This window comes from Brachyistius frenatus, unplaced genomic scaffold, assembly GCF_029030835.1.
Source record: "Brachyistius frenatus isolate BFR_SWC_R1_liver_20210118 unplaced genomic scaffold, ASM2903083v1 Contig_90, whole genome shotgun sequence".
Taxonomy (NCBI): domain Eukaryota; kingdom Metazoa; phylum Chordata; class Actinopteri; family Embiotocidae; genus Brachyistius; species Brachyistius frenatus.
The window spans coordinates 1421116-1444146 of NW_027210689.1; the positions used below are offsets into that span (position 1 = coordinate 1421116).

Sequence of the window (23031 nt, forward strand, 5' to 3'; positions counted from 1 at the left end):
AAAATATAATCAACTCATACTGAAACTGTGAGGCTGTGGCTCAGTCAGTAGAGTGGGTTGCACACTAATCGGAAGGTTAGTGGTTCGATCCCTAGCTCCTCCTGTCCACATGCCTAAGTGTCCTTGAGCAAGACACTGAACCCTAAGTTTCTCCCGATGGTGTACCATCGGTGTGTGAATATGCTCCTGATGGCAGCACCTTGCGTGGTGATCTGTCTCATTAGTGGGTGAATGGGTGAATGGGAAAACTATGTCGCTGCTTCACGGATTTGCATCGTGCATTGAAATCACATTACGACTATATGTAACGTAGATATATTTAATGTCCAGTTCTATCTATTTCAATTGTAAAATAAAGGTTACTACTTCACGGATTTCGCCTATCACGGTTTCTATTTGGAACGTAACCCCCCCGAAAAACGAGGGTTCACTGTATATATAAAAAGGAATGAGTGTATCTTTTCAATCCTTTTTCAATCAATCCATTTTTGTTCATATCTAATTGAGAATCCAGACTTGTAAAATGGACCTTTTTTTTTCTTGTATACGACTGGATGGACTGAAAATGATCTCTGTGTTACTTCATCACTGAAGAAATCATAAAAACCTGACGATTCTCAGGCAAGTTCTTCAGTTCCTGCCATATTAGTACAATCTGTTATTATAAGAAACATATTTTCATAATCGGGGTCAGTAGTGGAATTAAGCATCAGGGTCTCGTAGTTACAACCGTTCATTGACTTTCAGTTTGACTCCAACCTTCCACTGAATGTCTCCGTTGAAGAGCTCCGCTTTGGCGATGTCCACTCGGTTCCAGGCCACGGCCAGTTTCAGCTCCTCGATGTACTCACTCGCCTTACTGGACACACGCTTACTGGCTTAACACACACACACACACACACACACACACACACACACACACACACACACACACACACACACACACACACACACACACACACACACACACACACACACACACACACACACAGACAAACAGAGAGGACAGACAGAAAGAAATGATGGGGATAACATGCAGCAAAGGAACCAGACCAGGGACTTGTCACAGATGGCAGCCATGTTGTCTGGACTCCGACCACTATCAGGACTATTTTGTGGCATTCTTAAAAGATTGATAAAAAAAAAAAGATTTTACTGACTTACCTCTAACGAGGGCTTTGAGGAGAACGGTATCGAAGTCATCAGAACCCTCCTGTTCTCCATGAAACACAGTGATGAGCTCTCGGTTCTGGTAAATACTTAGAGCCTAAAGACGTCATGAAGGAAATAAACAAATCAGTACGTGAAGTTTTCATTTTGTACATCACAAACATTTAAACAACCAACATGGAAACTGTGAAGATCAAACACAATGGATGTAAAATTAGCAAAGTGGGCGGGTTTACACCACAAGGCCAGATTTCAACTTATTACTGGATTCCCACTGCAGGTCAAAGGTCAAACTCCCAGACTTTTCCCTGACTACCACTAAATAAAAAGCTGAAAGGCCGATAATAAGCAGACAACAAACAGACATTATCTTATTCCAATCAATTTACAGCTTACAGGCATTTTCAGTATAAAACGTTGAACTGCTTAAACCTACTGCACAATTATGATCACGAACAACTAGACCTGTGCACCTTTTCAAATGAGAACAAGAAGAAGCCAGCATGCTTGTTATCGTTGGCTGCTGAGGGCTCTCTCTCCCATATCTGACAGATCTGTGGTAGTTTTACATTTTGATTTTCTGTTGTCTATCTTTTATCACCCATTCCTTGAATTTATCATTTTGTAGCCAAAGCTCTTGAAATTAAACCTTTTTCTGGCATGCAGGTACAAGAGAGGTCATCTCTTTATTGAAGTGCTAACCACTTGTTGACGAACAGAAAGATGATAAAACCACTCAAGCAACACGGGAAACACGTGAAATAACGTGATAAAAACAAAGATGGAGGATATCATAGTTTGATAAATAGCACCTAAAACCTAAAACATGCATACAAAATTCCCTGATATTGCACGACCTGGCCCAAACACACACACGCGCGCGCACGCACGCACGCACGCACGCACGCACGCACGCACGCACGCACACACACACACACACACACACGCCCCGTCTGACTCACACTGTCCACCAGTTTCTCCAGCTCGGCTTCAGATGGGAAGTGTCTCCGGACCTTTTCGCGGAGCCTGTCACGCAGCTCTGCACTGAAGCCCTCCGCCGTTGCCCCCTCCGCCAGAGGAGAGGCGGGACCAAGGGACACTGGGGACAGATTGTCCAGCAGCTCACTGATTAGATCTGCAGCTGGACCTGAACCAGCCAGAACCAGCCAGGGCGTGGCTCTCCTCAGAGAGATGTCTAATCTCTGAGGAGATGAGATGTATACACAGAATAAAACCATGTGACGTTTTCATTTATCTTCTGTTCCTTCAGGAAGTACAGAGGGAGATGGACATGTGTCTTTAAACAGAGCTGTGAACTGGAATGTGTGCTGACAGGAAACACAACTGAGTCACACAGAACAACTTTTAACGATTACAAGCATGATATAAAATGTCACGAAGTACGACGCCACACTGATGAGAAGACACCGTTACAAAGTCCTGGAAAAAAAAGTCACCTTTTTCAATTTTGTTATTAATTTCATTTCCTGAAAATGTTGAAAATCGATATAAGTATTGTGTGAAATGATCGATGGTAATAAAAATGCATATTAACAGCCAAACCTCTTCCCTGAAGCATAAAGTGTTTGGGTTGGTTTGTGACTGTTATTCGTGCTGCCTGCACACAGTCGGTGATACAAGGTCCATCAAACCAGAATAAACAATGAGCTTCGGTGTTACTCTGAGAATGTACGTGACAGATTCCTCACCTCCAGCATGCTGCCGTCTCCTGAGATGAGCATGCAGAGCACTGGGATCTCAATACTGCCACTACCTGATGTCGGTCCAAGATAAAAAGTCAGAAGGAAAGCTTTTTTATTAAAAAATACTTTCTAACATAAAATAACAGTATAAATAAACCATACAGTGTTATGTCTGATTGTTATGTCTTGCTTTGTTGGTTTTTTTAATCGAGGTAACTTCGCGCTGCACAAACAGGAACTGCTTTTCTCTCACACATCCAGTACTGGTCATCAATTCAACAATCAGATATTTGTAAAGTTTGAAATTTGGTTGAACTGTGTTCTATAAGAATTGCATTTAACACAAGACGTCAGGAAACTACTGAACATACTCAGCACTACTTCCAGCCAAAAATAGAAATAGAAATAGAAAATTGTTTTAATTCATAATTGATGCACTCTTTATTACTGCCGACTCAGCATCACTCAGCATGAGTTTCTGTGTTTGTGTGGATAGTACAAATAGGAATCTAACTTTGGAGGACTTTTGAACTCAAACTGCTAAAATCACACCATAGCTTTGGTTTGAACTTTCAAAGTATTTTTTTATACAGAATGAGGACTGTGGATTTTGTCCCCCACACTCACTTTAACTTTATTAAAGGATTTCTTTATGTTTATAAACAGGAGGAATGACTACAGTGGGTACGGAAAGTATTCAGACCCCTTTAAATTTTTCACTCTTTGTTTCATTGCAGCCATTTGCTAAAATCAAAAAAGTTCATTTTATTTCTCATTAATGTACACTCAGCACCCCATCTTGACAGAAAAAAACAGAAATGTAGAAATTTGTGCAAATTTATTAAAAAAGAAAAACTGAAATATCACATGGTCATAAGTATTCAGACCCTTTGCTCAGTATTGAGTAGAAGCACCCTTTTGAGCTCGTACAGCCATGAGTCTTCTTGGGAATGATGCAACAAGCTTTTCACACCTGGATTTGGGGATCCTCTGCCATTCTTCCTTGCAGATCCTCTCCAGTTCCGTCAGGTTGGATGGTGAACGTTGGTGGACAGACATTTTCAGGTCTCTCCAGAGATGCTCAATTGGGTTTAGGTCAGGGCTCTGGCTGGGCCAGTCAAGGATGGTCACAGAGTTGTTCCGAAGCCACTCCTTTGTTATTTTAGCTGTGTGCTAAAGACATATTGTCTTGTTGGAAGGTGAACCTTCGGCCCAGTCTGAGGTCCAGAGCACTCTGGAAGAGGTTTTCTTCCAGGATATCTCTGTACTTGGCCGCATTCATCTTTCCTTCAATTGCAACCAGTCGTCCTGTCCCTGCAGCTGAAAAACACCCCCATAGCATGATGCTGCCACCACCATGTTTCACTGTTGGGATTGTATTGGGCAGGTGATGAGCAGTGCCTGGTTTTCGCCACACATACCGCTTAGAATTAACGCCAAAAAGTTCAATCTTGGTCTCATCAGACCAGAGAATCTTATTTCTCATAGTCTGGAAGTCCTTCATGTGATTTTTGGCAAACTCTATGCGGGCTTTCATATGTCTTGCAGTGAGGAGAGGCTTCCGTCGGGCCACTCTGCCATAAAGCCCCGACTGGTGGAGGGCTGCAGTGATAGTTGACTTGGTGGAACTTTCTCCCATCTCCCTACTGCATCTCTGGAGCTCAGCCACAGTGATCTTTGGGTTCTTCTTTACCTCTCTCACCAAGGCTCTTCTCCCACGATTGCTCAGTTTGGCTGGACGGCCAGGTCTAGGAAGAGTTCTGGTCGTCCCAAACTTCTTCCATTTAAGGATTATGGAGGCCACTGTGCTCTTGGGAACCTTGAGTGCTGCAGAAATTATTTTGTAACCTTGGCCAGATCTGTGCCTTGCCACAATTCTGTCTCTGAGCTCCTTGGACAGTTCCTTCAACCTCATGATTCTCATTTGCTCTGACATGCACTGTGAGCTGTAAGGTCTTATATAGACAGGTGTGTGCCTTTCCTAATCAAGTCCAATCAGTTTAATTAAACACAGCTGGACTCCAATGAAGGAGTAGAACCATCTCAAGGAGGATCAGAAGAAATGGACAGCATGTGAGTTAAATATGAGTGTCACAGCAAAGGGTCTGAATACTTATGACCATGTGATATTTCAGTTTTTATTTTTTTAATAAATTTGCACAAATTTCTACATTTCTGTTTTTTTCTGTCAAGATGGGGTGCTGAGTGTACATTAATGAGAAATAAAATGAACTTTTTTGATTTTAGCAAATGGCTGCAATGAAACAAAGAGTGACAAATTTAAAGGGGTCTGAATACTTTCCGTACCCACTGTATAGTGACTGAAAACCGTCTCACCCCAGATGCCCGTGCGCTGATGGGAAATGTAGTCCTCCAGACTCGCCCGAAAGGCGGTCTCTCCCCCCCGCTGGCTGACACTCCCATCATCCACCAGGAGGAAAGCCTGACAGTTGTTGTCCAGGCAACGCGAGTCTTGCGTCGTGTTCTGGACGTAGTAACGAGCGGGGAAACTGCCCTTCAAACAGACACGCGGCACAAGAGTCGGGAGTTCACAACCATTCATACGACACACACCTGCCAACACGTGTACGGAGAGGAACACTATGTACCTGCGGGTTGACAAGCTGCTGCCTGTTGTACACGAGACCCCAGGGGGCCAGGCCCACAGCGATCACTTTCTTCTGGGAGAGAGCGGGAGCGGCAGCCCCGTGGTCCCTTACGGCCTCGCCCACGCAGCGGGCCACACCCTCCCGCAAACCCCCCGTCAAGATCCAGGCCCCTGGGTGAAAGTACAGAGGCGAGTAGTGAGTTAGGTAGGTAGGTAGGTAGGTATTTACTTTATTAATCTCCGAGGGGAAATTTTTTCGCTACAGCAGCATACAGAAGCAATAAGATAATAATAGAAATAATAGAATAAAATAATAGAATAGAATATAATAATAGAAAAGCAATAAAATAGCAGTAAATAGCAGTAAAAAAAATAAATATAAAATATAAAATGCACAGTATATACAGTACAGTATATATCTATATATATTATATACAAACAAACCAAGAAACACAGTCAACAGTGTTATTGTTATGTGATGGATTTTGCCAGAGGTGAGTTATTGTACAGTCTTATTGCAGTCGGCAGGAATGATCTCCTGTATCGGTCCTTGTGACAGCGGAGCTGGAGGAATCTTTTAGAGAAAGTGCTCCTCTGTCCCTGCAGCAGGTGGTGGAGAGGATGGACAGGATTATCCAAGATGGACAATAGTTTGTTCAGCATCCTCCTCTCCACCACCTTTTCCAGGCTGTCCAGTTTGTAACCGATGATGGAGCCGGCCTTCTTAACCAGTTTGTTAAGTCTGTTGGTGTCACCGGCTCCAATGCTGCTCCCACAGCGAAGTACAAAGCACTGGCCACAACAGACTGGTAGAACATGTCCAACATCTTGCTGCACACACTGAAGGATCGAAGTTTCCTCAAGAAAAAGAGTCGACTCATCCCCTTCTTGTAGACAGCATTGATGTTGGTCTTCCATTTCAGTCTGTTGTCGATGGACACACCCAGGTACTTGTACTCCTCAACCATGTCCACCTCCTCTCCCAGAACTCTCAGCGGTTGTGGAGCCGTCACCTTCCTCCTGAAGTCGACCACCATCTCTCTGGTCTTGGCCACGTTCAGGAGCAGGTGATTTCTACCAGCCCACTCCACAAAGTCCTCCACTACTGCCCTGTACTCATCCTCCCGTCCATCTCTTATACATCCGACCACTGCAGAGTCATCAGAGAACTTCTGCAGATGGCAGGACTCTGAGTTGTACTGGAAGTCAGTTGTGTATAAGGTGAACAGGAAGGAGACAAAACAGTTCCTTGTGGAGCTCCAATACCACTGACCACCGTATCAGACAGCACACTGCCCAGACGGACAAACTGTAGTCTGCCTGTCAGGTAGTCATTGATCCAGGAGACGGTGGGCGCGTCCACCCCCACCACCTGCAGCTTCTTACTCAGCAGCAGTGGTTGGATGGTGTTGAATGCACTGGAGAAATCAAAGAAAGTGATTCTCACAGATTCACCGGTTCCATCCAGGTGAGACTGAGCTCGTTGCAGCAGGTAGATGATGACATCGTCCACTCCCACATGGGGGGGGGGGGGGGGGGGGGGGGGGGGGGGGGGGGGGGGGGGGGGGGGGGGGGGGGGGGGGGGGGGGGGGGGGGGGGAGAGAGAGAGAGAGAGAGAGAGAGAGAGAGAGAGAGAGAGAGAGAGAGAGAGAGAGAGAGAGAGAGAGAGAGAGAGAGAGAGAGAGAGAGAGAGAGAGAGAGAGAGAGAGAGAGAGAGAGAGAGAGAGAGAGAGAGAGAGAGAGAGAGAGAGAGAGAGAGAGAGAGAGAGAGAGGCTGGTACGCAAATTGCAGAAGGTCCAGTGAAGATTTCACCAGCGGCCTGAGGTGGGCCAAGACCAGCCTCTCCAGCACCTTCATCACATGAGATGTGAGGGCAACCGGTCGGTAGTCGTTGAGGCCAGATGGAGTCTTCTTCTTGGGGACAGGAACCAGGCAGGACGTCTTCCACAGCACCGGGACCTCCTCCTGCTTCAGGCTCAGGTTGAAGAGGTGTTGTAGGACCTCAGCCAGCTGGACGGCGCAGGTCTTCAGGACCACGGGGCTGATGCCGTCAGGTCCTGCAGCCTTGCGCTGGTGGAGTCTCTCCAGCTGTCTCCTAACCTGGCCAGTCGTCACAGAGAGGGAGGTGAGGGGGGTGGTGTCGATGGAGGAAGAGCCCTTTGAGATTGAGGGCTCTATGCAGTTCACCAGGGGGCGCAGAGGGGGGAGGGGGAGGCAGCAGAGGTGTTTGGGAGGTGTGAGGTGTGGAGGAGACAGATGAGGGTGGTGAACTAAACCTGTTGAAGAAACAGTTTAGTTCATTGGACCTCTCCAGGGAGCCCCCTGGTTGTCTCTGTCTCCCCTTGAACCCAGTAATCTCCTTCATACCGGTCCACACCTCCCTCACGTTGTTCTGCTGGAGTTTGGCCTCCAGCTTCCTCCTGTAGGAGTCCTTGCACTCCTTGAGCTTCTCCTTCAGGTGGCGCTGCACTCTCCTGAGCTCCTCCCTGTCCCCAGACCTGAAAGCTGCTTTCTTCTGATTAAGAAGAACTTTCAGGTGATCCATGGCTTGTTGTTGGGGAAGCATTTTACAGTCCGGGATGGTACGGTGGTGTGTTCACAGAATTGAATCTAATCTGTGATACAGTCCGTCATGCTGTTGATGTCCTCCCCATGTGGTCCAAACAGCACATTCCAGTCCGTGGACTCAAAGCAGTCCTGCAGGGCTTCTTTAGCCTCTTGTGTCCACCTCCTCACAGTCCTGGTGGTCACAGGCTGCCTCTGCACCAGGGGGACATACTTGTGAGATACTTAGTTAGTGTCTCATGGACACTCTCATGGATGGATGGATGCATGGATGGATGGATGGATGCATGGATGGATGGATGGATGGATGGATGGATGGATGATGGATGGATGGCTGGATGGATGGATGGATGATGGATGGATGGATGTGTCTACATGCAAACTTTCACTGAACACATCAAGATAGTTGGAATCACATCAATGAGGTGCCAGCGTTTGGGACAAATGAAACAAAACAGCTGCAGTGATTCCAGCTCGGTGATGATGCGACTTTGTAGTTGCACCAATGGAATGAGTGCTGTGTTTAGATGGATGGATGGATGGATGGATGGATGATGGATGGATGGGATGCCTCTAACACATTTTAGTATCTTGAAATTAAATGATATTTAGTTTTTAAACAATGTTTAAGACAAAGACAAAGAAAACCTCATAAAAACAGTATACTAATATCAAAATGAAGAGTTTCACGTTAAATCGGTACATGTTCCCTTCCCAGTAGTTTCCACTGATCCCGGAGGTACCTGCTGCTTCTCACCTGTGCTCTGTGCAGCCCTCACCAGCCCTTTCCTCAGGACATCCCTCACCCACGTTTTGATCTTCTCGTGGCCTTCGCCTCCCACCACCGACACCACCAGGTTGGGGGAGGGCAGCCCCCAGTGAGCAGTCATCAGGGTGTAGACAATCTGAGGGGATGTGTCACATGACAGCCGCAGGAACTAACCAGGACAGAGGATGGCATTCATCCAACAATTTTAGAACAATGCATCGATAAATGTTATCATCCATCACTGATGCTGTTTGACCTGCCTGTTCCTGGGACCTGAACTTAACTCAAACACAACCTTCATTTTGAAGGTGGTTAAAAGCATCGAGTCACTTTCTGCTGGGTTGCCTCACACTAAATTATAGGCAGAGGGATATCATGAATGCAATGACCGTGACTTTTAGAGGTTTAGGGAGGCCAGACCAGTCCAACAAATGGTAAGCTTTTTACCTATGACTCTGTGTGTGTGTGTGTGTGTGTGTGTGTGTGTGTGTGTGTGTGTGTGTGTGTGTGTGTATGTGTGTGTGTGTGTGTGTGTGTTTCTCACATGGCTGTGTCTTCGTCCTGCTCCAGCGAACTCCAGCTCTCCGAAGGCGTCCGTAGCGCACTCTGACGAGTGCTGCCTGCTGTCCCACTCGGTGACCATCGCGGCTCCGAAGTAATCGCCCGTCGCCACCGAGTCGTGCACATCGCGCACACCGCCGCACTGACACAACGCTCCATTACTGACACACAACACACCGACCAGCAGGACCCACACACACACACACACACACACACACACACACACACACACACACACACACACACACACACACACACACACACACACACACACACACACACACACACACACACACACACACCTGTTATTATGCGGTCGAAAGTGTCTCAAACACCCTGAGCCATTCACAGCTACTAATACAGTTTTTACTTTACAACTACTAACTAGTTTATAGCAGCCACAACCATCTCATCCTTATCAATAACGTGTATACAATACTAATTTAATTTAAAAAAAAAAACTAATTCTGAGTTTTGCAATAATGTAACAGACAAAATATATGACAACAAACTTAAAATGATGTTACAGTGAACCCTCGCTATAACGCGGTTCACCTTTCACGGTCTCGCTGCTTCACGGATTTGCATCGTGCATTGTGTTCTGCATTCTGATTGGCTAAACAGTCTCTCCGCTTCTTCTCTACCTGTTTGTCAATAACGTTGCGGTTTAATATGTACACGTACGTAAAACAGCTTGCCAAATTAAAAATAATCGATGGTGGCATGTCGGTTTATAAGAATCTTTTTGCCCAGAAGAAAAAAGAGCGACAACAACTACCGATAACTATGTTCTTCTCTCGAAAAACCACACCTGCACCGCCGGCTTTAGAAGAAAGAACCGCTGCAGAGCGGAGTCAGGATGCAGCGGCTCAGTCAGAAGAGCAGTGAAATACACGAGTCACTATTTGTCCTCCTGTACTTTGTATTTTTTTTTCATAATCATTTTTCATTTCCTCCCGTTCTAATCCAATGACTCGGGTCGCAGTGGGGCGGTGCCGATCTCAGCAATTTGAAGCCTTCAGTTCGTATTGATGATTCAAATTATTATTTTACAGTACAGTAGTTATTTGTAAAAAAAAACATTTATACAGTACTTTTATTTGTTAAACAAATGCTTGGGCCTGTAAAAAGGTTTTGTTCTTTGGTTTCAATGTATTATGGAGTATTTCATTGTATAATAATTGTAAAAAAAAAAAAGGTTACTACTTCACGGATTTCACCTATCACGGTCTCTATTTGGAACGTAACCCCCGCGATAAACGAGGGTTCACTGTACTTGTAAAAGAATTTGATAAAAAAACAAGTATATCAATGTTGGATAAAACTGGATAGTCAGCTCATGAATTATATCTTTCCTTGATATTCAGTCATAATAATATTTAATATAACCTTTCACTGTGTATCGCTTTATAAGACAATGCTAAAAAGAAATAAGGTCACTATAACAAAACCATCTTGAAACAATATTATAAGTAGAATGACTGGTATGCAGACATGTTTACTAAATATTTTTTATAGAAAATGTTTTTGTGGAGAGTCTGAGGTTATACATTATGAAACAATGTGCAGGACTTTCAGACGACAGCACAACAACTACATTCACCTGCACATCGACAGGATCTGCAGCACACATATAATATTAATTACTACACAGTCAGGGCAATTTTAGGGCTCTGATATTGATATGAATGTCTAAGACCTTGACTGTGCAACAAGAAATGTAAAGTTACTGACAGCAACTTCACTTCATGGATTAGGGGCCACCTGACACCTTAGACCTTTGGGCCCCTCAGCTTGTTTAGTAATGCGTCCTGTGACTGAGGCGGCAGGTTGACATGTGTGATGTTTTTCTGGTTTTCATATTAATATTGAATTCAGACATGTTTACAGCCCCAATGTGATTTTTCTGATTTTTCTTTAGTGAGCAGCAGAAAGTTATCAGAGATTTAACGTTTGATATCAGACGTTAATAAAGGGTGTCAGACTGCTGGTGAATCTTGATTTTAAAGAACTTTATCTTCTAATGTTTAGCAATGAAAAGAAATCTTAAATCTTTGAAGTGAAAGTATGTAGATGAAAAATAGAAGAGGAAGTAGAAGCCTAGTAAACATTTCAGAGGGCCAGAGGATGATATGAAATTACCAAGAATAATAGTAAATTGTCTTTTTCTTGGTTAGCAGATAAATCACTTAGGAATCATCTGTAAATTCTACAGTGGGCTTTATTTAAAAGTACTATGACCAACTGTGCAGAGATTCATTTCAGTAAAACAAGAATCTCGTCAACATAAAACTACAACATAAATAATAATTAAACTGGACTCCCAATGACTCATAGATTACCTGAAGGAGTCTTCAACAAAAGTGGTGCACACTCGCTTCTTGATGATTTTGGGAATCCAACTCTGTGAACAAGAAAAACGTTTGTTTACAAATTAAGAGGTCAAAACTAAACTGACACAAGAGTTTAGAACTAAACTGACATTAGAGTTTAGAACTAAACTGACATTAGAGTTTAGAACTAAACTGACATTAGAGTTTCAAACAAAACTGACATACGAGTTTAGAACTAAACTGACTACTACTACTCAACCGTCCAAAATGTGAACATTGTGAACAAAACCTTGCACCAACAGTCAGTCACCAGTACTGTCAAAGCGATGAGTCTTCCTTCACCAGCTGCTATCAAAATTCACATTTCTCAAATCCAAACTTCAAATAAAGTCAGAAGAAAATGCACCTTGAGGTGAAATGTCCTCCGGATGTATCCTTACAATGACTGACACCCATCTACAGTTCTGTGGAAACACTTCTGTCTTTGTTGACATTCCCTAAATAAAGAATCTTAAGATGGACAAGTTCAGGCTCTTTTACTCGTATATTCATTGCACTTCAATTCCTTACACAACTAATGTTACAACCTGTAAATATATGCGCTGGTTTCATTGTCATGTAGATGTGAGCGGGCCTGTATTTACCTCACCGTGTTGGGATGTAACTGTCATGCTGTTTGTCCTTGAGGCGGAAGTCTTAACCCTGGAGGCCTCTCTTTATGCACCGTGTTTATCTTGTGTAAAGATTACAGTACAAGTACATTTATGAGCACACAAGTCTGAGGGAGGGACTTTTGGACGATGCATTTACATGCAGTGTTACTGTAAAATATGTACTGTAAAATATGTACTGTTAAATATATTTATGGACTTGTACTGAAGCTCAGATCTCAGTCAGACCGTGGTTTACCTATTTTATATAACACATTGCTCCCTGATGTGAAATCTGACACCATTCAAACTTCAAACATGTAATCTGTATTTAATGACCTCATCTAGATAAAATCTGCTAAAGCGAAATGTAAATGCACGCTGAATGCAATCCAAGCAGTCTGCACACTGTGATTGGATCTCAGCAAGTAGAAATACAATTCATGCAGTGGGACCACATAAAAAAAAAAAAAAAAAAAAAAATCCCCTCAGAAAGTTGCAAGGTCACCTGACTGCACCTTTTCTTTCTAACTTACGATGCTACATGTGGTAGCAGTAACTTCAATTTGGCAATGGAAAAAAAATAAAGCTGACATCCATCAGCCTGGTTTCCCGTAACCAGCCCCACACAACTCATTTATGTATTTAGACTAATAAATGCAGAGACCCAAGTATTAATGCAGATAGTGTTTAAACTTCTTACACTTCAGACAGTGGAAAATAACATTTACAATTTTAGCTGTCCTGCAGAGACTTTGCTTCTCAGAGAGTTTGATGTCTACTAGAAGCAGAGAACCACAAAGATCCTGAAAAACTAGAGAAGATACATCTTGAAAATGTATGTAGCAAACTAATCAAACGAGAAATTAGATTCAACAACCCGCCTATTTTAGAACTGCAGTCCTGTAGTTTTATAAACTTTATATTCCAAAGTTGATTAGAAGTTAAAATGAGGCTTCAGCAGTGTCAGTCAGATGAACCAAGTGTTATGACTGTTTTTTTTTATTGTACTCTATTAATCCCCGAGGGGAAATTCTTTTGCTACAGCAGCATCCTGAGGGGGAGCTGCTGCAACAGGCTGCCACGACCGTGGTGCCAACAAACCTGAGGTGCATGTTTTTGGGTGATGGGAGGAAGCCGGAGAACCCGGAGAGAACTGTTAGGAGAAAGTTGTTTTGTTACTCACAAACTAACGTGAGAAGCAAACCCACAATCTCCAAGGCTGGAACAGTTAGTTCCGGCCTCCCCCGCCTGCGCACAACAGACCGTTGTTTTGTAGGATAAGAGGAACCAGTATGACTGATTCCTCCTTCCAACTGTTATCACTTTCCCATGAACAGGGACCGCCCCTGCTCAGCTATGTTGTACATAAGCTTCTGCTATAAATAAAGGAAGAAGGAACTGTTCAGCGCGACTCTGTCATAGCGACGTGTGTGCGCTGTGCAGGGTGCCCTTTGTACAAAGTAAGATTCTGTGTCTGACTTCTTTGTTGTTCTCTACACAGGTCGAGTGATAATCTGTAGGATTCTCCCGACAAGAACCCACGCAAGCACAGGGAGAACATGCAAACTCTGCACAGAAAGGCCCAGGACCGGATTTGAAACCGGAATCTTTTTGCTGTGAGGCGACAATGCTAACCACTGCACCACCGTGCCGCCCTTAATGTATTTTTGTATTTTGTATTTTGTTGTGTAACCAGTCACATCTGCATGAGGTGTGTAAGGTTTGAATGAGTGAGTGTTTTACAGTGTGCAGGCATGAGGCTGGATTAGTTCTTGGCCGAGCTGAAATGGTGCAGAGGAATCTCTATTTCTCCCAAGCAGCCACACCTGTTCCCAGCATGCTGTGTGCACCTGTAGCGTTGGCCTTGAGTGTTTTCAAGGAGGTTTTTTTTACAGGTTGGCTGACATTACTTTCTCCTGTTTATGTTTAACACGTTGGTCATGTATTGTATTTTGCTTTCTTGATTGTGGTTGGGTTAAACTGGTTTCTGTTTCTTTAGATGGAGCATTTGGTCACCCTGAAACTCAACACCCTATGACTTAACTTTGTAAATGATGAATGATAAATACTAATAATGTGTCGGACGGGGACCAAGGGACATTCTTTTAATACTAAACAATCCACTGCCAGCTAACCTACAGACAAAAACCAGCCCAGTCACACAGACATGATCTAACTGACGGAAGAAACTACAAACTGGGACTTCCTCAGAAGCTCTGTGAGGGAATGTGAGGACACCAGTTTTATGTGTAAGTGAGGGAGGAGAGTTCTCTGATATTACTAGACCACACGGAAAAGTTAAAGGCAACAGCCGACAAAGAGAAACTTAAGAGAGAGAAACAAGACGAGGAATCAGCTGTTTGAAACAAAGTGTTGGAGCGGCAGATGGAAGATAAAAGAAAAGCGTGGAAGGAGAAAAATGTCAGGAATGAGTGAGGAGAGACTCAAGTTGAGGCACGACTGAAGGGTCACAAACAGAAAGTGTACATGTGTGCAAGCTTGCACAATAACGTCGCTGATATACCGTATAATACAAGAAAGTAAACTTCCTGCACACCTCATCGACCTCGTTTAAACTGAGTTTTTACTACAAGACGGAGCAGATTCATCATGGAGTTTATTGAAACATACCTGTGCTGTTATGTATTTTACATGCTCAATTCAGATATGTTTGCATTCTTTTTTTTGTTTGTTCCAGGGTTGGTATATAAAGAACAGTGGAGCAGCTTTCTGTTGGCAACCTACTGCTGCACACTGGAGAGATATAAATCATACATTTTACTATCAAACCCATTATCCAACTGACTTCACTGGGTTCTGTGCACTTTCCCATCACCCAGTGATCACCTGCAGCTGGAGAATATTCAAATCTATCTGCTGTCAATGTAGTCCACGGCATCGCAGTTCTGTCGCAAATGCGCTTGTTTTGTGCTGATCTTGCAGTTTTCTGTTTCATAAGCTCTAATTCTGAACAGATGTTGCTGAACTTTCAGTCAGTCAGGAAACTTCACCATCTGCCGGTGATTCATTATTCAGTGCACAAGCCAGCAATTTGCAATCCATCAGCCCAGATGAACATTTCCAACAATGTGAGGATGGCAGCGGATCGGTGTTCAAGTAGGAGGGTGTCTGAATCCAGCACCCGTCTGGGCTCTGATGTCTTTGGATTTTCATCTAAAGGAATATAAATAATAATTATCAGGGGAATGTGATCCCCCACAGGCCATCAGGAAGTTTGAGAGATTCCTCGAGTGGGTCAATGTGAGGTCACAGTGGACTCGAACTTTGGTGAACTTCTGTGCCAAATCTGAAGAAAGATAGCCCCCCTTCCTTTTATATTGTATTCATAATGAGGGATGGACGTGAGGTCGGAGTTACCGTTGACCCCCAAAGTCCTATCAGTTCATCGTCTCACAGAACGGATGGACGGACGAACAACATTAAAAGACAGACAGGCAGACAGGCAGGCAGACAGACAGACAGACACTTTATTATACCCACAAGGGGATTTTTTTTTCCGCTACAGCAGCATTATAGATACAGGTAAAGAAATAAAAATAACAGAGTAAAAAATATTAAATATAAAAATACACAATACATACAATAAAATAGAATAATATTAAACTAACTAAACAATAGTGCAAAGATTTAAGCAAGCAAACAAACAACCAACGGTATTATTGTTAGGTGATGGATTTGGCCAGAGGTGAGTTATTGTACAGTCTGATTGTAGTGGGCAAGAATGATCTCCTGTATCTGTCCTTGTGACAGCAGAGCTGGAGGAGTCTATTGGAGAACGTCCTCCTCTGTCCCTGCAGCAGGTGGTGGATAGGGTGATCCGGATTATCCAATATGGATAACAGTTTTTTCAGTGTCCTCCTCTCCACCACCTTTTCCAGACTGTCCAGTTTACAGCCAATGATGGAGCCGGCCTTCTTAACCAGTTTGTTAAGTCTGTTGGTGTCTCCGGCTCCAATGCTGCTCCCCCAGCAACTACTAGAAGTACAGTTCACTGGCCACAACAGACTGGTAGAACATCTCCAACATCTTGCTGCACACATTGAAGGATCGAAGTTTCCTCAAGAAAAAGAGTCTGCTCATCCCCTTCTTGTAGACAGCGTTGATGTTGGTCTTCCAGTTCGGTCTGTTGTCGATGGAGGAGCCAGTAATCTCCTTCATACTGATCCACACCTCCCTCACGTTGTTCTGCTGGAGTTTTGCCTCCAGCTTCCTCCTGTAGGAGTCCCTGCACTCCCTGAGCTTCTCCTTCAGGTGGCGCTGCACTCTCCTGAGCTCCTCCCTGTCCCCAGACTTGAAGGCTGCTTTCTTCTTATGAAGAAGAACTTTCAGATCACTGGTGATCCACGGCTTGTTGTTGGGGAAGCAGTGTACAGTCCGGGATGGTACGGTGGTGTGTTCACAGAATTTAATGTATTCTGTGATACAGTCTGTCATGCTGTTGATGTCCTCCCCATGTGGTCCAAACAGCACATCCCAGTCCGTGGACTCAAAGCAGTCCTGCAGGGCGTCTTTAGCCTCCTGTGTCCACCTCCTCACAGTCTTCACAAAATATAACGCTCTTGGACATGAACATGGACCTGTCCTCGCTCCTTCCTCTTCTCTATCTTTGTTCCCTTCTTTGAAACTCAAAGGCCGCTTTAGTTCCCCTATCACTGCTGTTCTGCTTTGATAGTGTAGAACTGGTAGTGTTATCTCAGCATCAACACAACGTTTGCTCTCATCCTCCTGATGGCAGTGATTCATGCTCATTTCATTCGAAAGCTAACATTGATTCAAGTCATTACCTGCCCTTCATCTCCTTGTTCTTACACATACATCATTACCTGCCTTTTATCTGCTTGTCATATCAGATTTGCGGTTGCTGCAAACCAAACAATAACACAAGGACTCCAGAATGATCGTGTTTCATGGGGAACTGCTGCACATCCAAATTGCTACTGTACTGGTTGTGAGATCACCGGGAGAAAAAAACACCATTGTCACCGTCCACTCCTTTAGTTTCAGCATTTTCTGCCGCCCAGGATCTGGTCTGCCCCCGCCCCCCCACCACACACACACACAGGTCATGTGTATATCGCATCTTGCATTAATTTCTGTACAACTGTCGCTCCAAACAGACGCAGAATGCACGGAGCAGCCATCACGCATACGAGCAGGAAGTATATCTCCGTCCTGAGTTGTATATCAAAGCTGTGTCTCCTTGTTTCCTGTCCCCACTTCACTATTGACTGTCCAACAAAAGTAAACCAACAAAAGAAGGAAATCCAATACAATGACATGCTTCCTTTGTATGACGTGTACCTGTGCAGTAACACACCCGGATCACTGTGTTTTATGAGAATATGACACCAAACAGTTCCACTTTCAGCTCTTTTCTTATTTCTCCCTCTCGATTCGAACTTTATCCCTGAGACTAACTGGTGTGTTGAAGAAAGAGATCGAGCACCAAAACATAAAGCACATACATACGAGTCCTACACAAATAAATGGTTCTCTCATTTAGTCGCATTGCCTGTCTTAGCTTATGTCCCATCAGTCTATCAGTCCCTGTGTGGACATACTGCTCTCCTCAGTTTCCACATGCTTGCTGTTTTTCCCCATGAGCTCATCACTTTCCTGCTGTCATTCCTCACATTTTTTTCCTGTGGTTTTTGGTCTTCTGTTGATTCCCTGGTTTTTGATTTTGCCAGTTAATCAGTTTGTGTGAATAACGCTTGTCTTCTGGAGAGAAGCCTCTCTGGAGAGAAGAGACACGTATTCAAGAAGCTCAATGAAGTCCATCTGCCTTTTGAATAAAAATTAGATTCACCACGACCTCAATGGCCGAAACGCTCCACGGACATAATCGTTGTTTCCTCTGAAAGACCTCAGATTGACACTTTGTTCCTGGATTAATGGTGGACACAAATACTGTGTTCTAGATGTTGTTCTTGTGTTCCAGATGTTATACTTGTGTTCCAGATGTTGTACTTGTGTTCCAGTGTAAATTATTAAAGCTGCAGATATTTTGAATTTCCTGTCAGTGTGATCTGGAACAACACTAATCTGTTAAAATTCAAGTAGTACACAGTAACAGTCCTGACATGGAGGAGTACTATGTGTTCGTGAACTGAGGGAAAGATGCCAGCAACAAACATAGTGACCATTTGATTTCCTTTTGTTAGTTTAAACACTTACAGTACACTATACAGAGTAATTTCTTTATCACTATCCTCTGACAATGATATGATGAAACATGATATTATTTGTTTGGGCACATGAACAACTTGGGTCGGTTCAGGGAAAGATGGGGTTTCATTTGTCTTCATGGTTCAGGTTGAGTTACAGAATATGTTCAACTTCCTGAATATCTAACATATCAGCACACGCGAGCAGCTGCTGCTACCGATGAAGGAATTATTTTCAGAGAGCTTCAGTGCCAAAGTTCATTTCAAAAAGTATTTTTTATGTGACACACTGACTAAACAGTATATTCTTATAACCACCGCATTTTTACTGCACATTTACAGTTTTACACTGAACTGAATGCGATATCCCCATGATGTAAATCACTGAGGTTTATAATGAGGACGGGCTTTAAGGTTGGGTTAATGTTGGGTTTGGGTTTAGGTTATCTTAAGGTTGAGGTTGAGGAAAGCAGTAGTTGGTTTATGGGAGGCAGAGACATGGTTGAAGGCAGCAGGAGGTATCACTCCTCCGTCTGACCTTTTTCACACAACTCAATCTGACTCGTCAGGAAAAGCTCTTCATTAAGATTAGCTCAGATCCATCAAGTAGCCCCATTAACTATGTGTCTGGACCAGCATTCACAACTCCACTACACTGAAGAGGATTCAACTACACCTGTACTCATTCTGCTGCGACGTTAGTTGTGAAAACGCTCTGCTGGGCCTGCACATGGGCTCTTTGGAAGATTAACTGTTCACGTGAAACTTAATCAGATCAATCAAAGTGCAGCTGCTGTTGCATGGTGAACACATCTTTTATTAAAACGCAAGTAAACTGAAAAATGTCTCTGTGTTTTCCCTCTCTGAAACACAGAGGAGGACATTCCAAAGAAAGTCGGAGCTCCTTCATGGAGCTGCTGCTCCTTTTGTTATCATGAAAACAGCCCAGCTTGGACTAATAATTTGTGCACATACAACAAACACACACGCAGGCTTTAAAGGGCAGTTCAAGGAAAAGCGGCACGACTTTGATGTTTAGTAACCTCCAAACCAACATGTGATATAAATGCACACGAGGACAAACTGCTTATTGTAGATACTGTACATTCGATTTCTGTTTGTCTACAACTGCAACTGACATTTTAGTTTTTTTCATCATCATTATTTTAATACTATTAGAATAATGATCACATACCTGCACAGTCTATAATCAGTAATTGTTAAGTCATTTTTTCATAGGGGCCACTGACCTGCACTTGGGGACGTCCTTGATCATAATTTGTTTATGTTTTTATAACTTTATTTCTTGCTTATATATAAATAATATTTAACATTCGGTCCACAGCTTTATACAATATATATATATATATATAAACATATTTCTACACTGTGTAGTCTAACTGTATTCTTCTAATCTCTGTTTCCATTGGATCAAATGCAGTTGGATATTTTATGATACTTTAATATTCAACATTCTGCCTAAAATTATAAGGAAGTAAAATGTTTGTTTTGGTTCAATGTCATCAAACATTACTGATGAAAACAGAAGTAAATACATCTTTATCAGCACTATGGTTGCTGCCATCAAATTCAAAATGAGCATATATATTTTATAAAACAATACAATGTCTCAGTTTCAACATTTGATTTGTTGTCTTTGCTCTATTTCCAATTGAATACGAGTTTACATGATTTACAAATCATCACATTCTGTTTATATTTACATTTTACGCAGCTTCCAAACTTTTTGGGTTGTAGATTAAATAAAAAAACAATGAAGTTATCTGTTAGTTCTTCACACCTGGCAATTAGTTTGAAAAAAGGTGACAAGCTGCAATGATGTTGTTTTTTCGAACAGCAACAGGTTGTGATTTCATTCTAAGTTTTTTTTTAATTTTTTTTACTTTGGTCTATCTTTGATAGCTCTAACTTTTGTCGTGTGAGTGAATGAGTGACAGTGAGAAACCTGCTCCCGTCAGTCCGGACCCCTTAGACTTCATACCTCCAGGGACCCGGAGGCACTTCAGCTGACAAGTCTCAACTACAACAACAGCATATTTATGGGATCCCACGTTTACTACCAGAAACAAGTTGCACTCTCTCATCTCACTTTACAAACACAGGGGAGAAACTCTCTCCACAAACCAGCCGGAAACCAGACAGAAACAAGTTGCGCTCTCTCCTCTGCAACCAGCTCAGGAAAGAAACCAACCAGAAACGAGCCTGTGTCCTCAAACATCCAGCGTGTTCACAGTTGTCCCCCACAGATCCGTCACATACCTGATCCTTCTCCTTCTTGCTCCCAGCTCGTCCGCCTCCTTCATCAATTTCTTTCTCCAGCTCCTTCATCCTGTGCTGCATCCGCGTCGTGTGAGCAGAGAGGTCCGGATCAGCTGCGGATCCTGAAGCCCCGCCCACAGCCTCCACTCAACTGGAGGCAGCGGGAGACATTGGCTGCAGCGCAGTCAAACATTTGTCCTGTCCGTTATCGGAAGTATAAATCCACAATAGCTGCAAGACAGTAAAACATCTCCGATAAAAACAAACAACAAAAACCTCATGAGTGATTTAGCCTCAGTAAACAGATCACACCTTAAAACTGACCTCTGCAAACAAGCTTACATCCATGTTCATCAGACTCAGATATTAAATGCAGTGCAGATTTTATGTGTGAAGCCGACTGACGGCTTCAAATCTAGATGTCGCTGCAAATAAACTACAACTGTTAAACCGAGATGCTTCACACATCTTTAACCTGGCAGCACAGAATATCTTCATACACTCAGTTATCACTTCAGTGTCGGACCGAGGGGGCAGTATGGATCACAGTCTTCTGTTCCTGAATTGCAGCACTGAATAATGGACGCAGAAGTGCTTGTACAAAACATGTGGACGTCACTGTGAAGTTGACCTTTGACCTTTTGGACAGCAATTTTTGAGGTATGGCCACAAAAGATTGTCAGGGAACAACAGAGGGCGACTCTCACAAATAGACAAATTAAACACAACAAACAAACAAACAACAGAGAAGAACTAAATAATCAGTAGAATCCAAATTAGTAGAACCAGTTCAAACCGTTACAGACAGGAAGTGACTCCTGGGTAAGGTTACCATAGAGTTGGTCCTGATGACCAGATGAGATTTTCCAGTTAGGGTTTTTTTAGATACACAGATACTCGTGATTATTGAGTCTGTGATGAGAGAAGGTCAGCTGACCTCATCATCGACGATGCAGCGTAGAGCATCAATGATAAATCTGAGAGCCGATTCTAAATATTTTCACCATAGTATTAGACTGATGAGACGGTTGATTTAACAGATCTATTCCTGCAGATCAGGGTTGGATGTATTTCTGTTGGAAGCCAGTTTTCTGTTTTCATTCGTTAACAAGGTTTTTGATGGTGTCTCAATGTGTTGTATTTTTTTTTCCTGAACCCTTTCAATGTTTGAAACACTGACAATAATTATCTGCAGATTGCTGTTGTCTGACTCAACAACCATGAATTCACTTTTATCATTTTATCATTTATCATTTTATCACTGAGGGATTGTTTCAGTGCTTGAAATGAAAGTTGCAGTTTCTTGATGGCTGATTGGGCCGAATCAGCAGCAACGGTGTGAATGGTACCGTTCACATACAGACATGTAGGAAGATATCATTTCTTAGATATAAATGGTGAACAGGATGTGGATCCCAATGGCACAGTATCAGTGAGGAACTGGAGTCCAGACCAGACCCTTCACCCTCACACAGTGACATCTGTCACATCTGGAAGCATCTGAAAGATCCCAAATCGAAGCCAGAGGTGAGAAACTTATCAATAAGTTTGGATTGGTCGACCTTTCGGTTTAGTTAGGTCCTCAAACACAGCAGCACAATGTCTCCTGTTATCTAAACCGCTGAAGAGATCATTCAATAGAAGTGTGGCAGCTGAGGTGGCGCGATGATGAACTCTATAATCAGACGTTGGACCGAGTGTTCTGAAAGGATGATTTCAGCTGATTGGTCACTGATGCTTCCAGGATTTTAGATTAAAAAAAAAAGAGTTTTAAAATTGGACAATCATTTTTAGGATTGTTGCTATCTCCACATTTACGCGTCGGAAAAATGTTCGGCGATGTTATGAAATAAAACGCCTAAAAAGTCAAGTGCAAGTACTTCAAAATTCTAATCACGCAAGTACTTGAGTAAATGTACTCATTTACTTTCCCCCAGTTGGACCACCTCTTCGGAGATTCATTCATAGGTTTAGGGCTCCATGGTAGTAGTTTACAGAATCTGCTTGAATAATTATATTTCAGGCCATTTTCTACCTGAGTGCTTTTATTCAGTGCCTTTATTTGACAGCTGAAGTTACCATCTGCTTTAAAGTTTGAGATTTTCAGTGTAAAACTGATTAAGAAAAAAGAAGCTCTTTGAGGATCTTTTTTTATGCAACCCTGTTTCCAAAAAGGTTGAGATGCCATGTGAAATGTAAA

At 43.0% G+C, this 23031-nt stretch overlaps 1 protein-coding gene across 1 annotated transcript in view; it reads right to left on the minus strand.

Annotated features, from left to right (window-relative positions):
- trpm4a (transient receptor potential cation channel, subfamily M, member 4a) overlaps positions 1-20901 on the minus strand; it is a 35233-nt gene extending 14332 nt beyond the window's left edge. The window contains exons 1-10 of the mRNA XM_069710215.1: positions 20832-20901; positions 11720-11781; positions 9361-9538; positions 8805-8985; positions 5483-5652; positions 5211-5388; positions 2880-2944; positions 2133-2372; positions 1165-1267; positions 760-878 (exon numbers count right to left, since the gene is read on the minus strand). Coding sequence (XP_069566316.1) covers positions 760-878; positions 1165-1267; positions 2133-2372; positions 2880-2944; positions 5211-5388; positions 5483-5652; positions 8805-8985; positions 9361-9538; positions 11720-11781; positions 20832-20900 — 1365 coding nt within the window. The 5' untranslated portion in view covers position 20901. The remainder of the gene's footprint in view (positions 1-759; positions 879-1164; positions 1268-2132; positions 2373-2879; positions 2945-5210; positions 5389-5482; positions 5653-8804; positions 8986-9360; positions 9539-11719; positions 11782-20831) is intronic.
- Between the last annotated feature and the right edge of the window lie 2130 nt (positions 20902-23031).